At 46.2% G+C, this 26,320-nt stretch overlaps 1 protein-coding gene and 1 long non-coding RNA gene across 6 annotated transcripts in view; one reads left to right on the forward strand and one right to left on the reverse strand.

Annotated features, from left to right (window-relative positions):
* The first annotated feature begins 374 nt into the window (after nucleotides 1–374).
* The window catches only part of ERCC6 (ERCC excision repair 6, chromatin remodeling factor), a 34,903-nt gene continuing 8,957 nt past the window's right edge, over nucleotides 375–26,320 (forward strand). Inside the window, exons 1-12 of one of the 4 annotated variants that reach the window (XM_039347657.1) lie at nucleotides 375–1,271; nucleotides 2,333–2,778; nucleotides 3,349–3,472; nucleotides 4,666–4,813; nucleotides 5,748–6,363; nucleotides 13,114–13,242; nucleotides 14,012–14,077; nucleotides 16,096–16,254; nucleotides 18,727–18,862; nucleotides 23,591–23,761; nucleotides 24,613–24,789; nucleotides 25,177–25,293. In XM_039347657.1, the coding sequence (XP_039203591.1) occupies nucleotides 2,336–2,778; nucleotides 3,349–3,472; nucleotides 4,666–4,813; nucleotides 5,748–6,363; nucleotides 13,114–13,242; nucleotides 14,012–14,077; nucleotides 16,096–16,254; nucleotides 18,727–18,862; nucleotides 23,591–23,761; nucleotides 24,613–24,789; nucleotides 25,177–25,293 (2,286 nt within the window). In that variant the 5' untranslated portion in view covers nucleotides 375–1,271; nucleotides 2,333–2,335. The remainder of the gene's footprint in view (nucleotides 1,272–2,332; nucleotides 2,779–3,348; nucleotides 3,473–4,665; nucleotides 4,814–5,747; nucleotides 6,364–13,113; nucleotides 13,243–14,011; nucleotides 14,078–16,095; nucleotides 16,255–18,726; nucleotides 18,863–23,590; nucleotides 23,762–24,612; nucleotides 24,790–25,176; nucleotides 25,294–26,320) is intronic. The other 3 variants (XM_039347659.1, XM_039347660.1, XM_039347661.1) reach the window with 3 other exon arrangements.
* Nucleotides 16,263–21,827, reverse strand: LOC120309935. Of its 2 annotated transcripts, XR_005557227.1 has the most exons (4): nucleotides 19,627–21,827; nucleotides 18,867–19,466; nucleotides 18,348–18,448; nucleotides 16,263–17,700 (listed from the first exon to the last, which is right to left on the reverse strand). It is a non-coding gene; the product is annotated as an uncharacterized LOC120309935 (long non-coding RNA). The 2 variants fall into 2 exon arrangements; XR_005557226.1 differs by having other exon boundaries at nucleotides 18,867–21,827.

Genomic DNA, 26,320 nt, shown 5'->3' on the forward strand with positions numbered 1-26,320 from the left:
CCCCGGTGGGAGAATCCGGGCCGCTCTCCCTCCACGCGGGTCAATGGGGAGGGGCGCCGTGGGGGGAGAGCGGCCCTGCGCGTGGAGGGAGAGGAGTCCGATAACGACCTTCCAACCGGGCGGGCCCTCGGAGCCCAGCCCCCCCCCCCGCCCGAGAGCCGCCGCCAACGCCGGCCCTGAGCGCCGCTCAGCCGGGAAAACCCGGAAGGGAAAGAGCGGCTCCCCAGGCGCCTTCTACGGCCCCGCCCACCGGTAGGCGGAGCCCGGGCCCAGCCAATGGCCCACCCGCAAACCGGAACTCGGCGGCCTTCGCGCAGGCGCTCTGGTCGTTTTGTGGCTGGAGCGCGTGGCCCGCCGGAAGTCGAGGAGCCAAGGGGCGCATGCGCAGAGTCCTGCCGGGTGCCGCGGCTGGTTGAAAGCGGCCCTGGGATCGCGTAGGCCTCGCCGTTTCTTCTTCCTCCTCCTCCTCCTCCTCACCCCGAGCGGAGCGTCGCGGAGGACCTTCCCCGGGTTCCCCTTCGCTCCGACCCGGGGCTCTTCAGCTGCTCCGTAGGTGCCGCTTTCTTGGCCGCCTCGATCGTCGGCTCGCCTCCCGCTTCGGTGCCCGAGTGGCGACCGTCCAAGCGGGTCTTCCTTCGGGAGTCTGCCCGGCCGCCCCTGGCCCTGCGGCGGAGAGAGGCAGGAGGCGCAAGAGGAGGGCAGGTAGCTCTAGCAAGCGAGCCACGCCGCATTTGGGGCCCTTGAGGTGCCGGGCTGGAAAGTGGGCCCGCCTCGCAGGGCTGTTGTGCAGGGTTAGCCGTGGTCGTCTCCTTGAGTTGACCAGAATCTAACAATAGTAATTATTTATTTATCTATCAGATTTATAGCCTGTCCTCTTCGCCATCTGATAAGGATGCTTCTTCTACAATGGGGCTTTTTAGTTAGTGCTAATTTTTAAAAGACTTTGGGCAACTTTGAGTCGAACTAAGTAAAGGTGGGGTAAAAATCTCATCACCATCATCCCCGCCACCCTGGCAGAGTAATGGGTAGGATTAAGCTGGGTCGTTAGTTGGAGGGGTCTCTTGTGGAAGGGGCACTGCCTGTCAGGGCCTGGGCTGGAGGCGAGGGAGGAAGAGGAGAAGAAACAATTCCAGAGGAGGAGAAGGCTGGGATGCTCCACGCCTACGTTGGTGCCACCAAGGAATCTGTGCAGACTTGCCCAACAAGCCAACACACACACACCCACCGGGAGACTTTCATGCAGGGCAAACGCACCTGGTTCTGCAGCACAGGTACAGGTATTTTAAGAGCGGGTTGGGCAAAAGGGCCAAGGTGCTGCTATTCTGTAATTGCAAACATGGCAAAGGGGCAGGGGAGAATGGGTTATTGTATCCTGGAGACATTCTGAAATAAATGCTCACTTTGAAGGGCAATGCTCTATTTTTTAAGAAGGGGAAACAGTGTTCAGTATGAGGAATCTTGTGACATTATCCTTTCTGTGCATTTATAGGCAAATTTCTGAAATAACAAATACGGAGTGCTTGTTTCTCACATTACAACTTTAGTCATTTGTGTACATTAGGTCTGTAGTCCAGAGGTTAACAACATAACCAGATTCTCATTCCTGGCCTGGCGTCTCAAATTCATCATTGCTTGAGGCAATTTGCTCCCTAGTGAATAATGTTTCTGGAGTTAATTGTGTATCATGGTATATTATTTATTTTAAAATAAAATTAACTGGATGACAGTTTTCTCCTTTACATCAAATATGCCAAATATTAAGTTCTCTTAGCAATTCTGTAAGAGCAGGTGCTAGTGTGTTGATGTTTAAGGCTGCAGAACAGTGGTATATACTGAGATTGTAAACCTTCCCAATATGATGCTGTAGTGGCTGTTGGATGAAATTGGAGGTTAGATTAGGTTTTGAAGTTGTAAATGTACTACTTTTGCTGATTTTTGGCTTGTTCCATGAAAATTCAAAATTAGAGCAGTGTTTTAATATTTGAGGGGCTCCTACAAAGATAAGGGGGTCTAACTATTTTCCAAGTAAGGCAAGACGAGGAACAATGGATGGAAACTAACCCAGGAGAGAAGTAACCTAGAACTAAGGAGGAGTTTCCTAACCGTGAGAGCAATTAAACTTGCCTTCAGAAGTTGTGGGTGCTCCATCACGGGAGGTTTCCATGAAGAGGCTGGACAACCGTTTATCTGAAATGGTCCAGGGTCTCCTGCTCGAGCAGAAGGTTGGGCGAAGACCTCGGAGGTCCCTTCCAACTCTGCTACTCTGTGTTCTAGAGATTCTGCTCGAAATGCAAAATCCTAACCTGTCTTTTTTCCTTTTGCCTTTGAACAGAGGATGCCTGCCCAGAAGCTCCCGCCGGAAGGAAGCCTTCGAGCCCAGAAAGTGGGTGACGGCAGCAGCAGCAATGCCAGTAACAGCCGAGCAGATGACGCGAATAAGCCGGGGGGTGATTGGGCGGTCCATGAAGACCACCTGGAAGACCGCGGGAAGGGGCACGCCTCAGAGAGCAACGCGTCGTCGACGGGGGCTTCTTTGGGGACGCTCCGAAAGGGGCCCACGCTGCTCATTGACCGGCAGCAGATTCGGTCGGTGGCCCTCAGGGACCAGGCGCTTGAGCTCCGAGGCCTGGGAATCGAGGTCTACGACCAAGAGGTCTTGGAGCACGGAGTCCTTCGGCAGATAGACAAGGCAATCAGCGAAGCCGCTAACGTGGGCCCAGCCCAGGATGCTGCTGCTGCTGCTGAAACAGACGGCCAGGCGGAGTGGGAGGATGTGGGGTAGGTGAAAGGAGGTTTTACTGTGTGTCTGGGGGGGAGGGGTTGCTCTCGGTCGGAACCGGACAGGATGCTTGGAACGAAGCAGCTGCCTTGGAGAGCAAAGCCTCTGCTTCATCACTGGGTAATGTCTTCTGAAACTTTGCAGACGGGGGGGGGGGAGGCGTCTGTGCTGCTAATCGGCCTGTGGTGGATTCAGTCGCTGACTCCTGGCATCGTTTCAGCCTTTTTCCACCCTAGAGAAAATAATGATTTCAGACCATAAAATGCCACCTCCCTGGTAAGCAAATACTAAGAATACAATAATTCCAGTTCGTTTTGCCTAACATTGTGAAAATATTAAGGTGAAATTGCTGATTTGGATAAGTTGCATTGAATTCAGGGTGATAATAAATATTTTGTAAGCTGAAGTTTGCAGATCACCCTCTGGTCTCGCTACAAGAGCTCCATTATCAACATGGTAAGGCAGATTGTTGCTCCACAGAAATAAAAGCATGTTTGTATACCTTATTAATATATTTATGATCCACTTTTTAATCCAATTATTTTAATGTAGTTGTATTTTATTTTCAGGCCGTGTACATCCTCTCCAAAACCATCTGCTACAAACCATATGGAGCAAATTAGACCTCAGACTGCTGCTAATAAGGATAATAGTAGAAAACCGGATTCTGGGAAAGAACAAAACTGCAACAAAGTAATGGACAATTTACTGCTTGTTTATGACATTTGTTTTAATTATTTTTTGCTGTTATAATGATCCATTACAATACTTGTGGAAATGCATTTGAAATTTTAATTTTGTATACATAGTATCACTTACTGGTAAATAATAATTGGTGGCAGATTGTTTCTAATTCTGAAATCCTCACAAAATCAGCAGCTATTACCTGGTTTTGGGGTTAACTAAATGCTTAGAATACGCCCTGGTGAAAAGAAGTGATAAAGCCTTGTTCATCCGATCCTTAACATTTCCATTGAGAAGCGATTTTTCTAAATGTTTCTTGTTCTAGTTCTTCAGTCGTTGTGCATAAAGTCCTTCGCAAGTTGTAGTAGTGTAAAGTCATATATGCTCTGTCTTCATGAGTACCTGGCCGACCCCTAGGTTAAAAGACTGGACGCTTGGTCAGCTGCATCAAGGAAGATGCCGCGGTGCCGGTCCATGCTCAGAAGCGCCTAGAAGGAGTGAAAGATCAGGAAGGCTATTCTGAGAAAAAAAAGCCGCAATAGACAGCCTGGGGAAAAATCCTACAAAACGGGTTTTATATCTGTTAATTAAGAGGAGGAGGGGAAGAGGTAGTGAAACCGTTTATACTTGTCAGGAAAAAGGTGGAGGTGGCTTTCTTAGGGTTTTTTTCTTTCTTTCTTGACATGTTAATCTATTTTTCTTTTTAGCTTGCGTTAGCTTTTATTGCTATAGTGAAAGCTTTTAATAAAAAATATGATTAAAAAAAGAAATCCTAAAAAGTGGGTAGGAGGGGAAGGATTTCCTTGTGTCCTTAAAGCAAAAGTATGAGTGGCTTTCAACCTCTAATATGAGAAGAATTCTCCTATTAAAATGTGAATATTCAGGTTTATCTAATCGTATGTTTTTGCATTGTACATAGTAAATGTATATGTATTTTAAAAAAAACAAACCACTGGATTTCACAGCCATTTGAAAATGCTGCCCGTAGTAGTGAATGGGGAACTCTGTTGAACGAAGAACATTGAAAGCGTCTTGCCTTAAATCTGCCTACGGGGCCAGAAACATAGGTAGGGAGAGTAGCTTTTCCCCGTACATGTTACTGTATATTTTCCATTGCTGACATACAGACCCGTAGCAGACTTGCCGTGTGTAGAAAGAGGCTTTCCCCCACTCGGCTCGTACTAATTTTTTAATCATTTCAGGAGCAAGAGTTTAAAAAAATGAAAACGAAGCAAAAGCACCTTCAGAATGCTGGTGAAGAAGCAGGTCCTGATGACAATGGAAGAGCTGCTGCTGCAGTGGAAGAAGGCGAGACTGAGGAATCCAGGGATGAGTTTGGAGGCCGTGTTGGTACATGCTGGCTTTAAATGAAAGTTTGGTAGTTGAGTGCAAATGAATGCGCGAATATATTTCAGCGGATGGTTCTTTAGAGAGATTTAGCACTGTTTTAATTTTGCACACCTGCAAAATGGGGCCTCTGAGTACGCATGTGGGAATTTTTCACAAATGAAAGTCAATCTTGGGATGGCTCAGAAGGGAAGCTGTTTCCTCTGGAGACTAGAACATTGGTCTTAATAAATTGCAAGTGTTAATCAAATGAGCTGAGCTGTAGAAAATTGTTTAAGTTGACAAAAAGCATGATTGAAATATATTTTTCATCACAATACTATCTGTCAGCAGTTACCATTATGCAAAGTAGAATAACATTGTTTTAATGGAGCAATGTTTATCTTTTGAGTATTGGTGGTTATCTATGTATATTGAAATACATAAACACCCACTGGAGACTTGCAGAGAAAATACGGCTTTGCCTTTTAACAGTTAAAATAAAACTGAAGGTTTGAACACCAGGAGGGTTGTTGGGCAGAACAATCTGTCTGAAAAACTTCTAAGCCCACGGTGGGAAAGGGCCGCTTAGGCCTCTTACGTAGAGTTTGAAATGTCACGGGCAAAGGGTTAGCCAGCCCCGGCAGAGCAGAGCAGAGCAGAGCAGAGACAGGGAGGGAAGGAAATCTGTAGTCCTCCCTGGGTGATTAGTTGCCCTCCTAGACTTTTCTGGTCGATAGACACTTTTTAGCCGGAGTTTGCCTTTTGGTAATTCACATCCGTTATTTCCCAACCTCTTTCCCGGGATGATGGGAGGATGGTTCTTGCTCTGCTTCACGTGGATGGCTTTTCCAGCACGGACAGCGATTGCACTCACGACCCTCCCTTGCCCTGATTATTGTCGCTAGGGAGAGGAAATTCCGACGCAGGTCTTTAAAATGAGAAGTGTCTCTTTCAGCTCCCGGCCCTTCGTTCCTGGGGAGGATGCTGAGGTCAGCGCAGGAAGAGGCGGAATGGGAGAAGCTGATCCGAACCGGCCAGATGACTCCCTTTGGGACGAAGATGCCTCAGAAGCCAGAGAGGGGGAAGCCTCGCAGGGTGATGCTGAATGAAACTTCGGGTTTTGAAAAGCTCCTGGCAGATCAAGCAGAGCTCTTGCTGGAGAGGAAGAAAGCCCCGTCCCGCAAGGGAGGCCGGCCCGGAGCGCCCTTGCAGGGTCCTCGGGCCAAATCCCCCGTCTCTGTGGCCAAGGGCCAGAGGAAAGAGGGCCCATCCAAAGGTGGCAGCCCTCAGCAGCAGCAGCAGGCTCCCCGGCTGCCGGCCAAAGCCAAGCTCCCCTGGGGAGAGCAGGAGGGCTGGGAGGCCTCTGGGGAGGAGGAGGAGGGTGACGATGTGAATCCCGTCTCCTGGGAAGACTCCCTGAAGCAGGAAAGCCAGCATGGGACGGATGAGGAGTTCTTCCCAAGCTCTTCTGAAGGAGACGAAGGAGAAGGAGAAGTGGGCGTTACTAAGAAGCGGAGAATAAAGAGATACAACGATGATGGCAATGAAGACTACTACAAGCAGAGGTTAAGGTCAGTGCAAAACACATATTTATACTGTGGAAGGTCCAGATTATGGGTTAAATTACAGGGTTTAGCAACCACAGCTGGGACTGGCGACACAGTTGCCAAGTGGGGAATCATGCCAACACAACTCTGCTTGCAATTTTATTTCAGCTTTCTTTTTGTTTTCCCACTCCCCCGCCCCAGGGAATGCTCTCCCCAACCCTGGGATGATGATTATAATAAGGGAATTAATGCAGTCACTGGAAAGGAAGGAACTACTGTGCAGTGGGGAATATGGATTGAAGGAAGGCACTCTAGCATCATTTTCCTAGTACCCTTGCAGCTCCCTGCCCTGAGTAATCCCAGTAAACAGCCGAGGCTACCACATTCCTTTTGATACATATTCCCCAGGGTGTGCCTGCTTACTCTCTTGTAATTCTTTCATCTCCAATCTCGGGGGGGGGGGAGAGAAAAAACTAATGAGGCAGAGGAAAAATGCCTTAAAGAGATTGTGTGCCTGTTACTCTCTTGTAATCCTTTTCTCTCCAGTCTCTCTATTTCAGGATAGACCAAAGTATTATATTTTTAGTGGATGCTTCTGTCTCAAAAGTGTAATTAGTTGAACGTTTGTAGTAAATGCAAAGGCATAATTGTCATCTGGTGGTTACAAATTTGATATTATAAAAGAACTGCCCATCTTGGATAGACAAAGTTAGCCATTTTTATGTGCTTTTTCCTCTTCCATTCTTGCCTTTATTTGTTCAGAGACTCCAAAGTTCTTTGAATACTTATTTCAGTTGTGTGGTTCCAGTTATTAGAAGGTTATTGGAGCTCACAACCTTGGAATTTAAGTCCAGCTTGATAGATAATTGAAAGGTTATGCTCTAGACTTTTTTTTTTTTTAAAAAAAAAAAAAATCAAAATATGAAGTTTAATATTTTAAACTTTTAGTTCAATATTCCTTCTAAAATAACAAATAATAAATCAAAAGTCTTTTTGAGAGATTTTGCAAGGAATTAATACATACATTAAATGTAAAATATTTGTTATTTTATTAAAAGTTAGCTTTTTTCATTAAGCTAGCTTAATATTAAATCATTTTTAATTCAGTATTTCATCAAGAGTAATTTGTTTTGATTGAAAGTTTTAATACGATCCACATTTTAAATCCATTCCAGCAAATTTTTTTTAATAACATTAAGACTGTAGCAATTCATCCTTTGTAAAGTCATACGTTTCCTGCAGTTGCTGAAGTTACAATAAAAGCCTAAATGAATTTTAGATATCAGTAACTATAATTGCTGGGGGAACATTACATCTGAAGTGTCGTAGACTCTCACACGGCTGTTCTGGCTGTCAGCCGGCATCTGTCCACACGGCTGCCGTTGTGCTACAAACCCCCCCCCCGATGAACCCCGTTAAGGGAAATGCTCCTAGGTGATTAAAACCGGAGTGAAATTGCCAGCCAAATAGCATTTCCTCCTGCTTGCATTTTATTTCTTGATTATAGTTGATGAAAACAACCGGATGGAAGCCGGGTGGGCTTGGGTTGAGCCCTTCTCGAGGCTGTGTGGGGAATCCCACTTCCTTCAGAAGAAAGAAGGAGAATGAATTTTGCTTCCCACAGAGAAGCTTTCAGGATTGTGCTGGGGAGGGAGACGGTTCTTCATCATGATTAAAATATTACGATGGTGAAGCTTGACAGCCAGCTGGGTGTCTCCCCTGAACATCTGAAGCACGAGGCCAATTAAAAAACCGTGGTTCCAGGGAGACAGGTGGGAGACAAGCAAGGAGGAGAAAGGGCTCCCACGTGGCCCTGCGACAGACCCGTCCTGCCGTGGCCAGGAGGGGGCTGGGGGTGGGGCGGTTTCTGTCGCCACGTGTCAGGGTAGCCACTGGTGTCAGCCTGCGGTAGGTCTGATGTGGGGACTGCCTGTTTTATGATTTGCCAAATATCGAATATAGACTCCTAGGGATGGAAGTCTTCCAGTCCAGCCCATGGCTCAAGGCCGGAGTCCTTACTGCGCCCTGGACAAAGTTTTCCCTTTGCCCTGTGGCCACGGTCAAGAGAGCCGCTGAGGGGCTGGCTGGACAGAAGTTTGCCGCTTGGCTAAGCCCTCTTCTGTTTTTGGAAGAAGATGGATGATGCCCAAACATGTGCTGGTTGGAAGAAGAGCCTCTTTTTTAAGTAGTAGGAAATTTGTGTGTTGAATGGATACACTAGTATCCTAGCCTCTCTACTCACAAAGGACTATCTCCTTTTAAAGTTCTTTTGAACCTCTTTTAAAAGAAACACAATGCTTCAAGAGGCACCTAAATGTTGCATTTTAAGAGCTGGGTAATCCAAAAGACCAACAGCTTCATAAAACTCAGATTTGGAGTAGGAATCCAAATAGGCTTTCATTCCTAATTTTTAGTCATTTTTTGTTTGTTTGTTTGTTAAGTCGTGTAATTTTGATAGCATCATCTCAACTGCCAAGGAAGCAGCAATTAGACCGACCTAGTGGAAATCATAAACAGATCCGAAGACTAAATCGTTCTCTCGGTTTCCAAAATGATAATGATCATTAAGGGATTCTTGTCTTTTTGAAATAAAAAAGTATTGTCTTCTAGCAACATAAACTATATATAAACCCAGCTTGATTCCTGGGTATATTTTGAAACATCAACTAGTTCGTCTTTCTCTTGTTCTTGCAGTACATTAAAAATATAATTCTGCTTAATTCTATCCTTTTATAGCAATTTGACTAAATAATACGCTTTGTCTTGTTTATTGCCAGGTGTCTAATCACATGAAAATAGACAGCTGTGAAGGTTAGACACAGAAGATGATTATTGAAAGCATTATAAAAGTAGGAAGGAATCAGCTTCAGTAATGATTAATTAGTTTTAATTGTGGTTTTGGAATTTTTGATTCCTAGCATATGAATGATTGATTTATCATGTATGGTTTTGGTTATAATAATTATAAATTTTAACTTAAATTGTGGACTTGTACAATTGTACAGTGCTCAGTCCGTTGATTGTAATGATCTGTAAGGCCAATAAATAAATTTAAAACAGCCGTTTTGAGTCCAAAGAAATCATCCAATTATACTGAAATTATGCTGTTCCGTCCAGGAGTGTTCCAAACTTAAATGTGTTTCAACTTCTGGTGAGATTTGGGAGAATTCTTGAACCTAAAAGGACATTTTGAGTTTAAAACTTATTGTACACAATTATGCAATATTTTACAGTTAGAAAAAAAACTATTGATTGAAGAGTATTTCTCTTTGCCTGAATTAAATGCAGCAGTTGTCACAGAATTTTCCATAAGAAAGGGTTGATCAATACCCAAATAAAGTGCTGTTTTGATAAAGTAAAAAATAGAAATGATAGTTGTTGTTGTTGTTGTTAATAGCGAAGTCGTGTCCGACCCATCGCGACCCATGGACAACGTTCCTCCAGGTCTTCCTGTCCTCTACCATCTTCTGAAGTCCATTTAAGTTCACACCTACTGCTTCAGTGACTCCATCCAACCACCTCATTCTCTGTTGTCCCCTTCTTCTATTGCCCTCAATCTTTCCCAGCATTAGGCCCTTCTCCAGTGAGTCCTTCCTTCTCATTAGGTGGCCAAAGTATTCGAGTTTCAACTTCAGGATCTGGCCTTCTAAAGAGCAGCCGGGGTTGATCTCCTCTAGGACCAACCGGTTGGATCGCCTTGCAGTCCAGGGGACTCGCAGGAGTCTTCTCCAGCCCCAGAGTTCAAAGGCCTCAATTCTTTTGCGCTCAGCCTTTCTTATGGTCCAACTTTCACAGCCATACATTGCAACTGGGAAAACCATGGCCTGGACTATACACACTTTTGTTGGCAGGGTGATGTCTCTGCTTTTTAGTATGCTGTCTAGATTTGCCATAGCTTTCCTCCCCAGGAGCAAGCATCTTTTAATTTCTTGGCTGCAGTCCCCATCTGAGGTGATCTTGGAGCCCAGAAAAATAAAATCTGTCACTACCTCCATTTCTTCCCCATCTATTTGCCAGGAATTGAGAGGGCCGGATGCCGTGATTTTGGTTTTCTTAATGTTGAGTTTCAAGTCAACTTTTGCACTCTTCTTCTTCACCCGCATCAAGAGGCTCTTTAGTTCCTCTTCAAACAAGAACGTGAAGTTAAAAAAATGATGCTTCATTAGAAAGTAGTCAGATTTGAGATCCTGGTGCTTCAAACCTCTAAGATGTTATAAAGTGTGAAGTCCTTAGTAAATGTGTGTGTGTGTGTGTGTGTGTGTATGTATGTATGTATGTATGTATGTGTATGTATATATATATTCATAACGTAATTAACTGAGCTAAACCTTTTTGCTTATTTACACAGAGAAACAGTTCTTAACCCAGTGGCTCAGTTCAGACCCCCGGCCTAGGCCAAAAGCCTGCCCCTCCCTTTGGCTCTTCTTTTGGCTGGCGAGAACCGGCCAGGGTTTGAAATAAGTTCTGATGCTGCCTCTTAAAGCCCTTGAAAAGCCCCCAGCCCTGCGATGGCCGGGAGGAGCAGGGGGGCCCAAAGACGTGTGCAGAGAGCTCTCCTTGCTTGTCCCTGGTGGGCCTTGTGTTTATGAAGAAGGTGTTCAGCTCTCTTAAGTTAGGGAGTCTCAGGGAACACGGGGGGGGGATGCAAAATAAATAAATGTCATCCTATGAATTACTCGGTTTACATGCGTCATAACTCTGGGTGGCTCACAGACATCCCACGGCCACAAGCCCCAGCGACTAATAATCCCTGTTCCCTGAGCTCCAGGGCCATCTCAGCCCAGGGCTTGAGGGAGGAACTCAGTTATCAAGGCCTTTGGGAAGGCTGGGAGAGGGAGGGCTTGCCAAAGCAGCCCTTTGCTTCCCCTTCCCCCTCCTGTGCATTTCAGCTAGGACAGGGGTAGGCAACTTGGCTCTTTTATGACTGTGGACTTCAATTCCCAGAATTCCTGAGCCAGCTATGGTGTGCTGGCTCAGGAGTTCTGGGAGTTGAAGTCCACGAGTCATAAAAGAGCCAAGGTGGCGTACCCCTGAGCTAGGAGAAGGGGAGCCTGTGGGGGGGGGGGGCTTCGTTTTGCTTTTGCCTTGATGGATTTCTCCCGCCCATCCTCTGAATCTGAGCCTCCCTGGGCAGGGATTCACAGGAGGGGCGGCCGGTCCGATTCCCAGCTAGGCCCTCGTGGGCTCCCCTCCGAAAGAGGGTCGCCTTCCCCACAAGCGCAGAGTCACCCTTTGGACACGCCATGGTCTTGAAAAGAGGACAAACGTGTATTTTGAAATACCCCCCCCCCATATGTTACATTTTCAGTCATTAAAAAAAGCAACTCAAAATTTCAAAGCAGAAACCCCCCCCCCCCAAGATTTCTGTTTGCTTTTTGTCTCCCTGCAAACGTTCTCCTTTTGTCTTGGAAGAAATTGCTCTCTATGTTCCCTTCGTTCTGGCCCCAGGCCGGTTCAGACTGTACATGGAGAGTGAGGTGGAGATGTGTCTCTGATGCACCAGAGGGCACCCTCTCTCCTCATTCTCTGGAGAGTGTGGAACTTGGTTTTTTTTTTAATTAGAATTTATGCATGTTATGAGTAAAACTAGGAAATCAGTCTGCTCTTTCACCAAATACCTAGTTTCCACTGAATAAATTAATTTGAATTTTTATGAGAAATTATTTCTTGTTCCTCATGTAAGGGCAAAACTCTCTTATACATAGTACTTTTGTATTATGAGACAGTGTTAGTTCAAAGTAGGTTTCTCCCAGAGAACTCACTTGGCGTACAATAGTTAAGGCGCTGGACCAGGATGGGGCCACAGGAGTTTTAGTCCTGCTTTAGGGATGCAAGTCAGCTGGGGCCAGTCTCCCGGCCCTAGGGAGAAGGCAATGGCACGCCACGTCTGAAAACACTGCCAGGGAAACTCCACGGGTTTGTCACGTAGCTGCCAGGTCTTAAGACTGAGTCAAAAACCCACGTGAGGCACGGACGTCCCAGGGCCCATTTTGCTTCCTCGGCCCACCTCAGATCGCCATTCTCAACGTGATCGGGGCCCTGTTCACTTAAATGACCAGACTGTGAGGTCGGGCTGAAGGAGTTAAAAGTGTTTTCTGTCATTGGCACTAACTTAATTCAGCAGACATTTAGTAGTACATAATGGCATTTAAATTTAATAAATAAATAGTCACGCTGCCCAGAGTGGTTCAGGCAGCATGGCTACTATTTATTTGTTAAATTTATACGCCATTATAAATTTAAATCTATATGCCTGATCCGCTCTGGAGAGCAAAATGCCTCGGGCATGAAGTTGGGATGAATGGGAGGGTGGCAGGGATGGGAATGGGACAGGCAGGCTGTTATGGGGAAAGCCCCCAACCCTTCGCATCGGGTGGGTCGGTGTTGGCCACGTTCTGTCTCGCCTGGCTAAAAGGCCTCTGAGCCTGAACATCGATTGATGCAGAATATTTAGCTCCAGTTCCTTTTCCTTCAAGGAAAGATGGTCCTGTGGTGGCATGGATTCCCCAGCGGTGTCCTTCCGTTACTGGGCTTCATGGTTAACCTCTAGGCTGCTGCTTATTGTGGGTCTGGATATTGTAAATGTTGATTTGTTTGGCTTAAACGTTTGTCCATTTCCAGAGCAAGCCTGCTGTGCTCTGGGAACAGATGGTGATGATGATGATTACATAAAATAACCCTTTTCCCGTTTACTTTTTCTTCCCCGTGAGCTGCCTAAAGGATCAGGTTCTCTGACTTTAGTAGTGATGTGGTGAATTCTTACCGTGATTTCAGGAGGTGGCACAGAGAGCAGCTGAAAGACCGAAAAGGGCGCCGGAGCCAGGGCGAAGAGTCTGACGAAAGCGATGAGGAATTTCTGGAGGGTTTTAAAGTTCCAGGTTCCCTCTTCAAGAAGCTATACAAGTAGGTATACTAAAACTTGTTCTCAGAAGCTTTATTTTAAAAACCTCTTGCTTCTTTCCTAGGGCCAGAATAATTTTGGGGGAATCTTGAAGGACTGGAAATGGGGTTCTAGAAGAGCTCGCTGTCCCCGGTGGTTGCAGCTGTGGGTCCCCTCTGTCGAGCACAACCGCTCTGGTTAGCTTGGCCGTATTTAACAATAGTGGCCCGTGGTCTGAAGTATGTTTGAGAAGAGAGAAATATCAGAACATGGGAAATTCAGAAATGGGGAAAGCACTTTAAAATGTTAGGGGTTTGAAGAGTGGGACTTCATTTTATAGGTTGCCAAGGAATGGCTGAAGGTGGAGTCGTTGCAACCGGACTAATTTTGTTGTTGGTTTGAGAGGCTTTTTTCTGCTCATCCAGGCAGCTTCCTCGGTCAGCGCAAGCCAGTTAGGCAGAGAGAGTCGTTGGAGACCCTCTGCCACACCGACCTCAGGGAAGATCCCCCCCCCCCCAAATGCCTTGCAGGAGGGAAGCTCCTTGGATGGGCAGCAAAACGTCTCTCAAACTAGTAACAAAACAAAACGACTCCAGTGGCCACGACTGCTCCACCTTCAGACAACTCCAGCTGGATGACTGAGAATCTTCCATCAACATATTGTCAAGGAATATTGGGGGGGGGAGGGGAAGATAACTTAGCTGCTGTCTCTCCTTCGTTCTTTCATAAATGAAGGCTGTGCTGTTATTGACCAGCCTGTCGGGATTAGATTATTGGACTGGTCTTTCTTAGGAAACGATGTGTGCAACACCAGAGTTTTTCCCACATGAGGAAGGTGATCCTTGAGTATCATCAAAGGTATTTTAAACTTTTCTTTCCCCAAACCTTTGCGGTGCGAAGCAGAATTTTGGAAGTCGCTTCAGCGAAGACTGCCCCTGAAAGAGGGTGCAGGCACAAATAAATCACACCTCAGATAATGGGTGAAAGTTGCTGTCATATGTAAAGTCGTCCTATTAAGATTTATAATCAGTGTGTTTAATTTGCAGGTCCACCAGCCCTTATTTTTTCTGGTAAAGAAATGTTTCGTTTTGCAAAATATACGGAAGTGCTCTTTTGTTTATTTACTGCAGCCTGGACTGTATTTGTTGTGGAAAAGAGTACTGGTGGGTGAGAGAAAGTTACAAGAAACCAAAGCGGACCATGTTAGGTCCCTGGCTGGAGTGAGCGGCTGCAGATCCCTCTGCCCTGCCCTAGCGCTTTCAGGGATCGGGGCCCTCCTGACCTTCTGTTGACCGTCCCAGCAAGCCATGAGACGTACTCACCACAGTTGCCCTTCAGAGTCGTCAGATGAGACTTTCAGAGCTCTTGTCCTTGTTCCCACAAATTGTTCTTGATGGGCAGGGCAGAATTCGTGGAACCTCACTCTCCCTCCTGGCTGCCTGCTTCCCTCCTGCTAGAAATCCATATGGTTTCCCCCCAGCCCCCACCTGAAGGGCTCCCATTCCAGGTGGTCCTTGTGAGAAACGCCACTTGACACACTGCGCCTGGCTCACGTTTCCCCCTCTTTCGCTCTGTGTGTGTGTGTGTGTGTGTGTGTGTGTGTGTGTGTGTGTGTGTGTGTGTCATGGGCTCTCACTGTTGAGCCCGAGGGCAAAGATTGTCAGCGCCACAATCCCTTTTAACACAAGAGCCACTGAGGGGCGGGAGGGGAACGTATTTTAAGTAAATATGAAATAGATCTCTGTTTTCAAACTTCAGTTGATTAATTGATTGTTTTGGTCATGGGTTTGGAATTATTTACTTGCTTTAATCTGGAGAATTGCCTCTGTTTGGTAAATCTTCCCTTAAAATTTATTTACCAAGTAGGGGCCTCCTGCTTCTGCCTATTTTAATTCAGCTGAATTGACTTGGAACTTGTGTCAACACTTATTTCAGTGTTCTTTTTACCCCAAGCCTCCAAGGAGAAGCTTCATGGATGGTAAACCTTGATTTCCTAACCATGATTGCTGGTAATCCACACTTGCCTGGAATTGCACAACATGTTAAGCCCTAAATTGTGGTTTATATATATACTGCAGGGCCTGGACGTAAGCTTAGCTAAGGCCAAATAAACCACAATATGACTCAGCAAAATGTGGACTCAATTTTGTTCATAAACCATGTGATGTTTTAGCACATGGTTGGACACCCTGGGCCTCAAATTGTCATTTGACACACACTCTCTCTCTTCCCCCCCCCTTCTATCTCTTAACTGTTTGTTGATTTCCTGTCATTTTGATGCAAGAAATGGGTAAAAGGGAACTTACTTTGTAAATTAGAATTTACTGCACCTAAAATAAGAAAATATTAATGCCCCCCAAAACCCCTGAGGAAAAGCGGAAAAACTCAGCCCAGTCTATGTGATCCCCTCCATCCCTGCCACCTGTTTGTAACCCCCTTTCATCAAAAACATGTGGTCTGTCTGGAACCCAGCCATCCGCTTGCCATCGAAGTGCAATTAATAAAACATCATCTTAATTTGAAGAAACCCTTTTACCCGTTGTCCCTTCCTTTGAACAGACCGTGTGGCTGCTAGGAAGTCAAACGCTGTTGTGTTTCAGCACCTCCCCCAAACCGAGCAGGCTGCTAAAAACATGGTCCCTGCGGGTCCGATGAAAGACAGGAAGCCCTTGAAGGGTCACTCATATTAAACGTGAAATCGCCCTTTAAAGAAAAGCCTGTGTGTAATTCAGAGCCCTTTTAGCTGGCCACTGCGGCCCGCCTGCCAGACTCACGCGGATGCTGCGCTAGGAAAAGGCAGGTCGTGATGTCCAGCTGACCCGTCTTCCAACGGTCTCTCACGTTTGCTCTCTCTCCTCCGGCTTCCCTCCTTGCAGGTACCAGCAGACAGGTGTGAGGTGGCTGTGGGAGCTGCACTGCCAGCAGGTGGGGGGGATCCTGGGAGACGAGATGGGCCTGGGCAAGACCGCCCAGATAATTGTCTTCTTGGCAGGCCTCAGCTACAGCAGGATCAGGACGCGCGGCACAAATTACAGGCAAGTGCTCTTTCTCCAGACCGTCAGTCTGTGAAACCCCATTAATATTTCATTGGATGTATTGCCATAGAGAAGAAACACATTCATTATTAATGATATTTCAATTACAATATTTCTTTAATTCTTACTGGGGAACGTCAAAGCATTTTTTTTATGAGACAGTGGAGCTGGAGGGCAGGAAAAATTAAACATGTAACACTCTTAATGAATTCCAGGCATTGATGCTTCGTTTTGTAGCTGAGCCTCACCAGATACTAAGGGCCAATAATGCCCACGGATTGCTGGCCACATTAATAGTTTACATCCTATGGACTCTTCGCCTGGTTGTAACCCCTTTGGAAGTCATATTGCAGTTTTACATGTAAAGAGCGGCTCTGTGTTTATGATATTGATGCGTGTAGTTAGGCATGCTCCAGGTGAGAAGGTAGAATATATTTGATAATGCCAGCTTGAACGAATGCAAAATATAGTGTCAAATTCCTGTAGAACTGACGGCCTGCTTGCGAGATGGGTGGCGCTAGGAAATTCCTGGGAGTGGCCCCCCTTCCTCGCAGGCTGGTCTTGGCCCAGCTCTTTCTGCCTCTAGGGAAGGAAACCGGGCCTTCGTGATTAGCCAGGACTTTTCAGGTTGGATTAGGGATTTTAACTTTTTATCAGCTTAACAGTTTGGTTTTTTTAGTAGCCGGGCCTCGAAGCAGAAATGTGTTTGTTCTCTAGGCAGAAATTTGAACGTAAAATCAAATGAGTAATAATAAGGAGCCTTCTAGATCAGGTTTGTTGCTGATCGGTCCCGTGCTGCTGGTGTCCTCCTGCCCCTCCTCTCCCCCGTTTCCGTCCTCCTGAAGGACGAAGGGCGGGCGCCACGAGAGACACTGGCATTAATAATTCATGGAAGAGGATTTCCCGGGGGGGGGGAGGGAACGTATAGCGTGCACTGGGCACTGCAGACCAGCCAACTTCTGTAGATAGTTGCCCAAAGAAGTTTTCTGTGCTTTACTAGCCCAGTTTCTTGCCTTGTGACAAGATAAACTCCACTGGGGGCTGAGGAATTCTGGGAGTTGAAGTCGCCGTAGTTGCCCACCCCTGGGTCGGGTTCAAGCTGGCTTTGGAAAAGGCCAGGGGGACACGACACCTGATTGATGACTGAGGAAACCAAAGGATACCAATGCAAAGTCAGCAGGTGCTGCGTTGATTACATTGGCAATAAACAGTAAAAACATTGAAGATTAAGATAGCAAACCTCAAATCAGGAGAAGGCCGTCTGAAACATTTTGGTCTTCATGGTTTCCCAAAAAAATAAGAAAGAGGGATTGAACTTAATCTCTAGAGGGAAGCTCTTCTACGGTATTGATGCTGCTGCTACAGAAAAGGAATCCAGTTCAGATGTGTTGCAGGGAGGATGGAGGGCTCGGCAAGGAAGCTGCAGTTGTGGGCCACAAACAGTATCTGATGTGACATGGATAAGGAAAAAAAGAACAAACTCAATTATAATTTGCATCAATAGAAGCCCTCATTTCCACCCAGGAGGAGAAAAAGTGATTGTTGTGTCATAGTCTAACTACACATTTAGTATTTTGCCAAATTACGAGCATCATATCTTGGCGTGGAATTTAAAAAATTGCAGCAAGTTTTGAGAGGAGAAATTTATCTTAAAAAGCCGGGAACCTCCAATCCCAGAGCTTTTACAGGCCCTGAAACTTGTTTTGCTTGCACTGGATGGACAGGGTATAATTTCCTGCACTTTTTCATCCTTAAATCTCAGTGCCCCCCCCCCCACACAATAGGTGTATCCAGCAATTCGGGGGGGGGGCGGGGGGGTGGAAACCCTCAGTTTCTGAAAAGGGAACCCTGCTAGTCTAGTGGAAGGGCTGGTGGGTTCCCTTGAGGCCTGCCTCTGATCCCAATTCCTTTGTGCTCGTTCATCCTGGAGACGAACCGATGGAAGAAGAACAAAAAGTTTTATTTCTCATCCAAGAAGCTTCATCAGTTCTGATGAAGAACTGATGAAGCTTCTTGGATGAGAAGCAAAACGTTCTCTTCTTCTTCCTCAGGGGAAAAAAAACAGCCCAGTTGCCTTTTGAAGAAAAAAGCACCTTTGAGATTATCATTGGATGTGCCTAGGAAAAAGTCTTCCTGGTAAGTGCGTGCCGTACTTAAACGTGTCTGTTCCAAGACCTGACTAGGCAGCTGCGGTCTGTGAAAACAAAATTCAATTTTGCTTTAACTTTAGGAATGCGCAATGACTTTCAGTATACAGTTCAAACGTTTTAGCAACTTTCTGAAAGGACGGGCGTCGGGTATTTTCACTAATGTTTCTTTCCCCTAAAATGTTTAGTGAAAAGAAGTATGATAGGAACGCTCTTTATTTCTGATAAATTTGATAAGGCAATCGTTTCCTACAGTACAGAAGCGGTCATTTCATCTTTGAGCTGGGGCCCTTTTTAACCCTTGCGCTCCTCCCGTCTGCTCCAGGTACACAGGGCTGGGCCCCACGGTGGTTGTGTGCCCAGCCACCGTCATGCATCAGTGGGTGAAGGAGTTCCACACCTGGTGGCCGCCATTTAGGGTGGCAGTTTTGCACGAGACGGGCTCTTACGCTAATAAAAAGGTACCTGCTTTTTCATTATTCTGTGACTTCAGCCTTCCAAGCTCTCCTTGCCTTTATTACGTAGTCCCATATAGGAGCAGTTCTCATTTATTTCAAATATTGTATCATTATTCGTGAAGGCTGCTTGTGCATATTACCCATAAGCAGTCATTTAGCGGTTTCTTCTTTTTCCAAAGGGGGAGTGTGTACAGTCACAGCCCTCTGACCTGGAGGCGGGGTTGGCTTTACGCGTGGGCTGCTTTAAGACCCAGATGGCCGTGTGCCGGGTCCCATGAGGCAGGCCGTATTGAAGAGCTCACCGCCCGGGTGTAAGTCAGGCTATCAGAAAGAGCTTCTACAAGTCTCCCGCTTCCTTCCCTGGTCACTTCTCCAGAGGGGGCTTTGTCAGGACGCTTGACTGTTTGGTGTCAGTTTCACAGCCTTCAGAAGCTGCACAAAAAGCCAGGGTCGTTGGGCAGTGCCTTTCCACAGTCTCGGACTTTGGCTCCTTTGCTTCAAGCCTTGGTCAGTGAGGCCCTCTCTTTTGGCCGCTCTTTGTAACTTTCCCATAATCCCTGGGTGGAGGCATTTGCGGAGCTCCCTTATTAAGCCGTCCTTGAGATGTCTGGCGAAAAAGGGCATTTGTGAAGGGAATGCAAGAACAAGATGTTCAACAAAACTTCTAAAAAGTTGTGTTGAAACTAAAACAGATCGAGGTAATAATATTAAAAAATTAACCCAATTGGTCAAGCAGATGTACAGAGTATCTCAACTGGGATTATCACCTGTTAGATATTTGTAGGTCCAGACGTCCAAATTATTCCTCTACTGCAGTATTTTCTTATGCCTCTTATAGCTTTAGGTGCATGTATGGACATCGATCCCTGCACATCCGGTGCGTTAATAATAGCCAGAATTATAATGGTAGTCATCACTTAATGATCGATCGCTTATGATGAACCTCCTAAGAGACACTTAGAAACCAGTTCCAGGGTGCTGATGGCCACACACACACACACACACACACACTGCAGTCACACAATTGCATTTGGGGTGCTTGGCAGTGGGCCCACATTTACAAGCCTTTGCAGCTTCTCATGGCCATGCGACCCCGATTTCCACCAGGTCTTTTGCTGGTTTCTTTTGCTGGTATTTTCTTTTGCTGGTTTCTGGCAAAAAACAAAAAACAAACAGAAAAAACCCAACAACAATCATAGTTTATAAGGTGTTTGTTTAACAACCGCCACATCCAATTAACAATTGCTGGAAAAAGGTCCTAAAATCAGGCAGGGTGATGTGGTCACAGCCTCTTAACAACCGCCATGACTTTATGACCTTAATGCCGGACTCACGTACAGTCGTAACTCAAGGACCGCCCGTTTCATGCGGAACCTGCACAGAGGCTGAACCCTGAAATGCTCCATTCCGCCAGCCAGGCCAGGGCCCAGGTGTTCCCGCCCCTCCAGCCGTCCTGTGAAATGTGTGCCTGCAAGTCTACCAGCTCAGCAAAGGCTCAGCCAGGCCATCCCCCCCCCCCCAGGCTCTTTCTAAGCAGTGTGAAGGACACCGAAGGTTTTGGCAGGAGGGGGGTCCAGCCGGGCCTTTCTCCCCTTTTCCTTGGCGGGGCCTCCCTTCCCTCCCAAGGTGCGTATTTCTGATGGGCACCCAGTTGTGGAACGGTGTGGAATAAAGAAATTAACTTGGCAGAATTGAGCCCCCCTGAAAGGAGAGGCTGAAAGGGGGAAACACAGGCCGGGAAGGCCTTGGATAGCCCCCCCTTCCCCCGTGAACCCCCTGGAGCCTCTTCCTTTTCAGTATTTAAAAGCGAATTTTACATCACCTTAAGCTGAAGTGGAGAAGTGGCCGTGATGAATGGCCTCCCCGTGTTTTCCTTCATTGTCAGCACAACTCCTTGTTTAATAAAGTTTTGGCTTGAAGGAAATTTTAATTAATTACAGCTTGGGTAAAACCCGAGCTGTGGGGCTCTGCTATGCTGCGCCTGCCGTGAGCGGCCTTCCCCGGCCGGTGTGGCTGCTCCCCTTCTCTCCACCGCCTGCCCGCCTGGCGCTGCTGACAGTGTGATTTATGACTGTTGTTTTCTACCTGCGCACTGATTGCCCTCTAGGAGGGTTTGCTCTCCTGAGCCTCTCTGTGAGAACAGCAGTGCTTTCGCAGAACATCCTTTAATGACAATGTTGCAGCCGCTTCTCCGAGTCAGGATAATTGCAGACGTACCCTATTAATTGCAAAATCTAGGAGAGGTTATGCATTTACAAGCTTTTAATTTGAAATTGCCTCAGATGGTTTGTTCTTAGTTCTGAGCAGAGCTCTTGGTGGGGTTCTGCCAGAGACCGGGACAGGAGAACAGGAAGGGTGGGAGAGGGCCCGCCTTCGTTCCCTGAGGAGACTGGCTGTCAGAAACGCCACCGAGGGGGAGCTGGCCGGGCTCGCTTGGCTCACTGGCCCTCCGGTGTCCTCCCCCGGAAAGGCCTTAACTCACAGAGCCGGTGCTGCCATGCTGCCCAGCGATGGGTAGATAAAGCTGACTGGAAGCTGACTTGGGGCCCGCCCAACAGTCAGGAGGATTTCTGCAAATAAGATATTTTTTATTAAAAATGTTTGGGGATGCACACTGCAAATTGTCCTACTTTGCCTTCAAGGGTAATAATAGCAGAAGATGCAAGTATGGTGTTTAAATGGCTGGAGGTCCTGTTTTAAGGATGACTTAGTAGTGGGTGCCATCATTGAAAGGGTTAGACTGGATGGTCTTTAGAAACCCTCCCAGCCCATACATTTAGTGGTATCTATGTTTTCAGCCATTTTTATGTTTAGCAATGGTTTCCCAGATCTGTATATTCCTCTGTCTGAAAATTGGGGTTGAAATCAGGTTAAGAGTAGAGTAAATAGAATAGAATAGAATAGAATAGAATAGAATAGTTGGAAGGGACCTTGGAGGTCTTCTAGTCCAACCCACTGCTCAGGCAGGAAACCCTATACCATTTCAGACAAATGGTTATCCAATCTCTTCTTAAAAACATCCAGTGTCTGCACACCCACAACTTTTGGAGGCAAGCGGTTCCATTGATTGATTGTTCTCACTGTCAGGAAATTCCTCCTTTTAGTTCTAGGTTCTAGGCTGGTTCTCTCCTGGATTAGTGGCTTCTTATGCCTGCCTTCAGGTGCTTTGGAGGACTATTTTGTTTATCTCTTGTAACCTTATTTGCTAAAACGGAAACCAACTTGCACTGCTTTGAGAATAGGAAAGAAAAGATTTGAAGGAAACAGAAGGCATTCCTGTTAAAGCAAATAAGTAGCTTGGATGTATTTATAAACCTATCTGTTTTGGGAATTGCTGATCAGGGTCTTAATGTTCCTGTTTACACAGCCAAAAAGATTATAAGAAGTAAAGAATACTTAGCTGCACTAATAAGGGTAATTTTCTTGAAATCGACTCTATTCCTTGACTTCTCTCTTGTAAACTGTGTGTTTCCATAATTGTAGATATATTTGGAACACCTGCAGTTTTACCACAAGCTGGAATCAAAACAATCGTCTGAGGGCCAATTTCCAATTTTATTTTTTGTGCCGCTGCACAGTAGAAGCTCCCACTGAATTCCGTGGGATGCAGCAAGCAAGCTGCAGGGAGGAAAACCGGCCCAGCCCACGACAGAAACAGTACTCGAAGTTGGGCAGCATTAATTCCCTTCTCCCCATATTTCTGGCCCCCTTCGCTTAAGGTTAGCAAACATAAAATGTACAATGATGGCAGCGGTCATGTGTGAAAAGTGCCGTCTGTGTGCGCATTGTATACATTTGTGTGTCTGTAGAGGTACAATTTGTCTTTAACTGGCCAATAAGTTAATGCAAAATTATAGTTGTCTTAAATTGGGCATCACAAATGGATCGTTTTCTGCTCCACTGATAGCTCTGGTTTTCTTCTGGGCCTGAGAATTACTTGTAAATTGAGATTCCTGCTTTCCCAGAAGCCTTTCCTTTGTGGGCTTCTTCTTCACCAGCGTCTGCCACATAAGGCCATCTGCCCAGCACTTGACAGAAGAGACGCACCACGCTGAACAGCTGTAAAATGCCCCAGGCGTGTTCTTGAGTCGACTCCTCCGTCGTCCTCCGCTTGCTGGCTTTTCTCTGTACTTCTTTCAGTTGTGTTGTGAAAACCATCAGCTCTGCCCTGGCTCAGTGGCGTTCCATCCCCCAACCGCAGTCGAATGTAATGCGGCCCCATGGGGAGCCTGCTGGGTACAAATCTTGAGCGCCCCTCTCCCTCCTCCTAGGGCCAGGGGTGCCTCCCAAGGGCCTCTCCAGACTCAGGTTCTCCTCGTGAGCGCCTGGCACGAGTAAAGTGAGACGGCAGTTCTGGCTCGAAAGGGGACGGGGACGGGGCTGGGATGCAAAGAGACGGGAGAGCATCTTTCCGTAAGAGACGAGGAGGGAAGCAGGCCGTGGGGTACCTCCGGCCTCTGTCTTGGGCCTGGTGCTCTTCAACACCTTCGGAAATGGTCTCGATGAGGGGCTGGAAGGAGAGCTCGCCAGACTGGCCAGTGACCCCAGGCTGGGGGGATTGCCAACACTTTGAGAGAGAGGCCCAGGATTCAGAAGGATCTTGGAAGGCTTGAGCCTTGGGCCCTGTCCAACAAAACGCAGTTCAGTGGGGAGAAAAGGGGGGCTCTGCCTTTAGGCAGGTGGTCGTGGACCCTTCGCTGTTTAATGATTTTAAAACAAATGTTTTTGCAGGTGAAGCTGATACGTGAAATTGTGGCCTGCAATGGAATCTTGATAACCTCCTATTCCTACATCCGCTTGTTGCAAGACAACCTTCAGAAGCACAACTGGCATTATGTGATTCTGGACGAGGGACATAAAATCCGGAACCCCAAGGCTGCAGTTACACTGGCATGCAAACAGGTAGGATTCTGTAAAAAAAAAAAAAAAAAATGGGAAGTATGGTGTACCTTGCTTGGATTGAGGGATTTGAGACCTCTGTTCCGTTGAATGATGTCCAAGCGAGGCCCAATGTAATGCCTTGATGTCTGTGCATATAATTTAGAGGTAAAGAATACGTAGAGCATAACTTCCTTTGATTTTAATTGAAGTGGGTGTGTTCATTTCCCCAGTGAGGTTAATGAGTGTAATTAATGAGTTCTAGTAATCTTTGTAACTAAAGTTTTTCAAAGTACATTCAGCAACAACAGGCGTTCTGTCCTTATCTCTACTTCTGTAAAATCCTTTATGACACTACTCTTTGCATTGAATCCATTTATCATCGTGTTTAAAAAGAGGATGGTTCAGGGAAGGGGAGAAGAAGAGACCCACTGACTTTCCCAGCCTCTCCAAGGAATATCTTGGTTTATTCAGAGGGAATTCAGTGATAAACTCACTCTGTATCTTTACATATTATTTGAATTTTAGGAAATGGTTTAATTAAATAACATCAAAATAATGCTTTGAATCTGGTAGCTCTAAATATCAACCATACTGATTCTTATGTGGTTTTGTTTATAAGGAGTTTTTTAATATAAATTAAGAGAAAACTACCTGCCGTGCGTGAAATTGCGTAGGAGGCCGTGGGATTGGGAGCGTTTGGGAAAGTAACCAGGATCTCAGAAAGAACGGCCCTGTTAGGTGGAATCCCATTCTGCCCAGCTGCTGCGATGGTTTTAATCTTCAGCAGCCCTTTCGAAGACACCGCATCCATCATTCCAGCAGAATTGTGTCTTTTGTTTCAGGAATCACAATTTCTTTTCTCCCTGTTGCAGTTCTCCACCCCTCATCGGATCATATTGTCCGGGTCACCTCTGCAAAACCACCTGAAGGAGCTGTGGTCCCTCTTTGATTTTGTGTTCCCAGGGAAATTGGGGACCCTCCCTGTCTTCCTGGAGCAGTTCTCGGTCCCCATAACCATGGGGGGGTACTCCAACGCCTCCCCGGTCCAGGTAACGATCGGGAGGGGGGGGTGTCCCACTGAAAGGTCTATCAAGGGTCCCCTTTGGAGACCCTCTCTCGGTTTATTGGCTGAAAATGCATCAGAATGAACTGCTGATTTTGGGTTTTATTGATTAAAACCTTTTGTTTATGGCAAGCAGGGAACTATGATATGCCACACGGAGGGGGGGGGAGATGGAGGTGGCAGTTGTGGTGTTCGTAACTCCTAAAAAGAAGCCTGGAAGTCACTTCCTTAAATACCTCTCCTGCTTTTTTTTATTATCCTTCACTTTTTCTTTTATCCTTATTTCCCCATCATTTCCATGCTGGAATAAAAGAAGTATGAGAAATACTTTCAGTAAAGTCACTGGTGCCTTTCTCCCCCCCCCCCCGCCCAGGTGAAAACCGCGTACAAGTGTGCCTGTATCTTACGGGACACGATTAACCCTTACCTGCTGCGCAGAATGAAGGCCGATGTTCAGATGACCCTCTCCTTGCCGGATAAAAATGAGCAGGTACAGTTTAATTTTGTGCAGTTTCCCTGTTTACGTGAAGAGAGGCTTTGAGTAACCCATTCCTGGGAGGAGAAAAGTGCCTGTGGACACAACCACTCCTTTGGTTCCCTCTGGTCAGATGCCACTTTTGGAGCCACGGAATGACCTTAAGGAAGGTCTGGCCTAGCCAAATAAAACGTTACTCCTTAAACTTCAAGCTGGGAGTAAATTCAGATCAGATCCCTTACAGACCAATTGCTCCTTGTTCAAGTAAATAGTAAGAGCACTTAGGCTCATATACCTCCTTCAAGGTCACTTTGCAGCCCTTCTCTGAGCAGTTTACAGGGTCAGCATATTGCCGCTACGCCTCCCTGCCCCCCCCCCCCAACAATCTGGGTCCTCATTTTACTGACCTTGGAAGGATTCCGGAAATAAGCCTTTATCAAAGAAGATCCCAGTGATCTTTTGACCCTCATAAACATACTGAGCTGCATTTGCAGCTGACACTGAATTACAGTGTATAGCACTATTATTTATTATATGGCCTGTATTATTTTGCAGGTGCCTCCCAAGAAATCTGAAAATAGAGTGTTTGTTTGATTTCCATAATTGCTCGTCTCAGTGGGTTCTCTAGATAGCCTACTTCATAAAACATAAAAAACAATTTTCTGATATACCATTTTCACTCATTTAAATTCTCTTTTATGTTTACAATCTGCTGCCAGATATCTGAAAAAATTTAGAATGTGTGGTGAAAGCTTTATGGACAGTTACCTTAGGAGAGCAGAAATCTGTTCAATTTATAACCTTCTTTTGTATTCCAGTGAACACTTGAGTTAGTTAAGTTTAAAAACAAAGGTTACAATTAAAATTCTGGTGCCCTGAAGACTGAGAAGAGGGTGGTGGAATTTGAGAGTGACATCTCTTGGCAGGAGATTGCCACATTTTGTGGGTAAAGCACTCGGATATCCACAGACAGGGGAACTCATCTCACAAATTGGAATTAATTAAAAGTTATGCTTGCAGACAAAGTGGGATTCCCTCCTGC

The sequence above is a fragment of the Crotalus tigris genome, unplaced genomic scaffold (genome assembly GCF_016545835.1).
Source record: "Crotalus tigris isolate CLP2741 ecotype Arizona unplaced genomic scaffold, ASM1654583v1 scf7180000018097.2503214, whole genome shotgun sequence".
Lineage (NCBI taxonomy): Eukaryota > Metazoa > Chordata > Lepidosauria > Squamata > Viperidae > Crotalus > Crotalus tigris.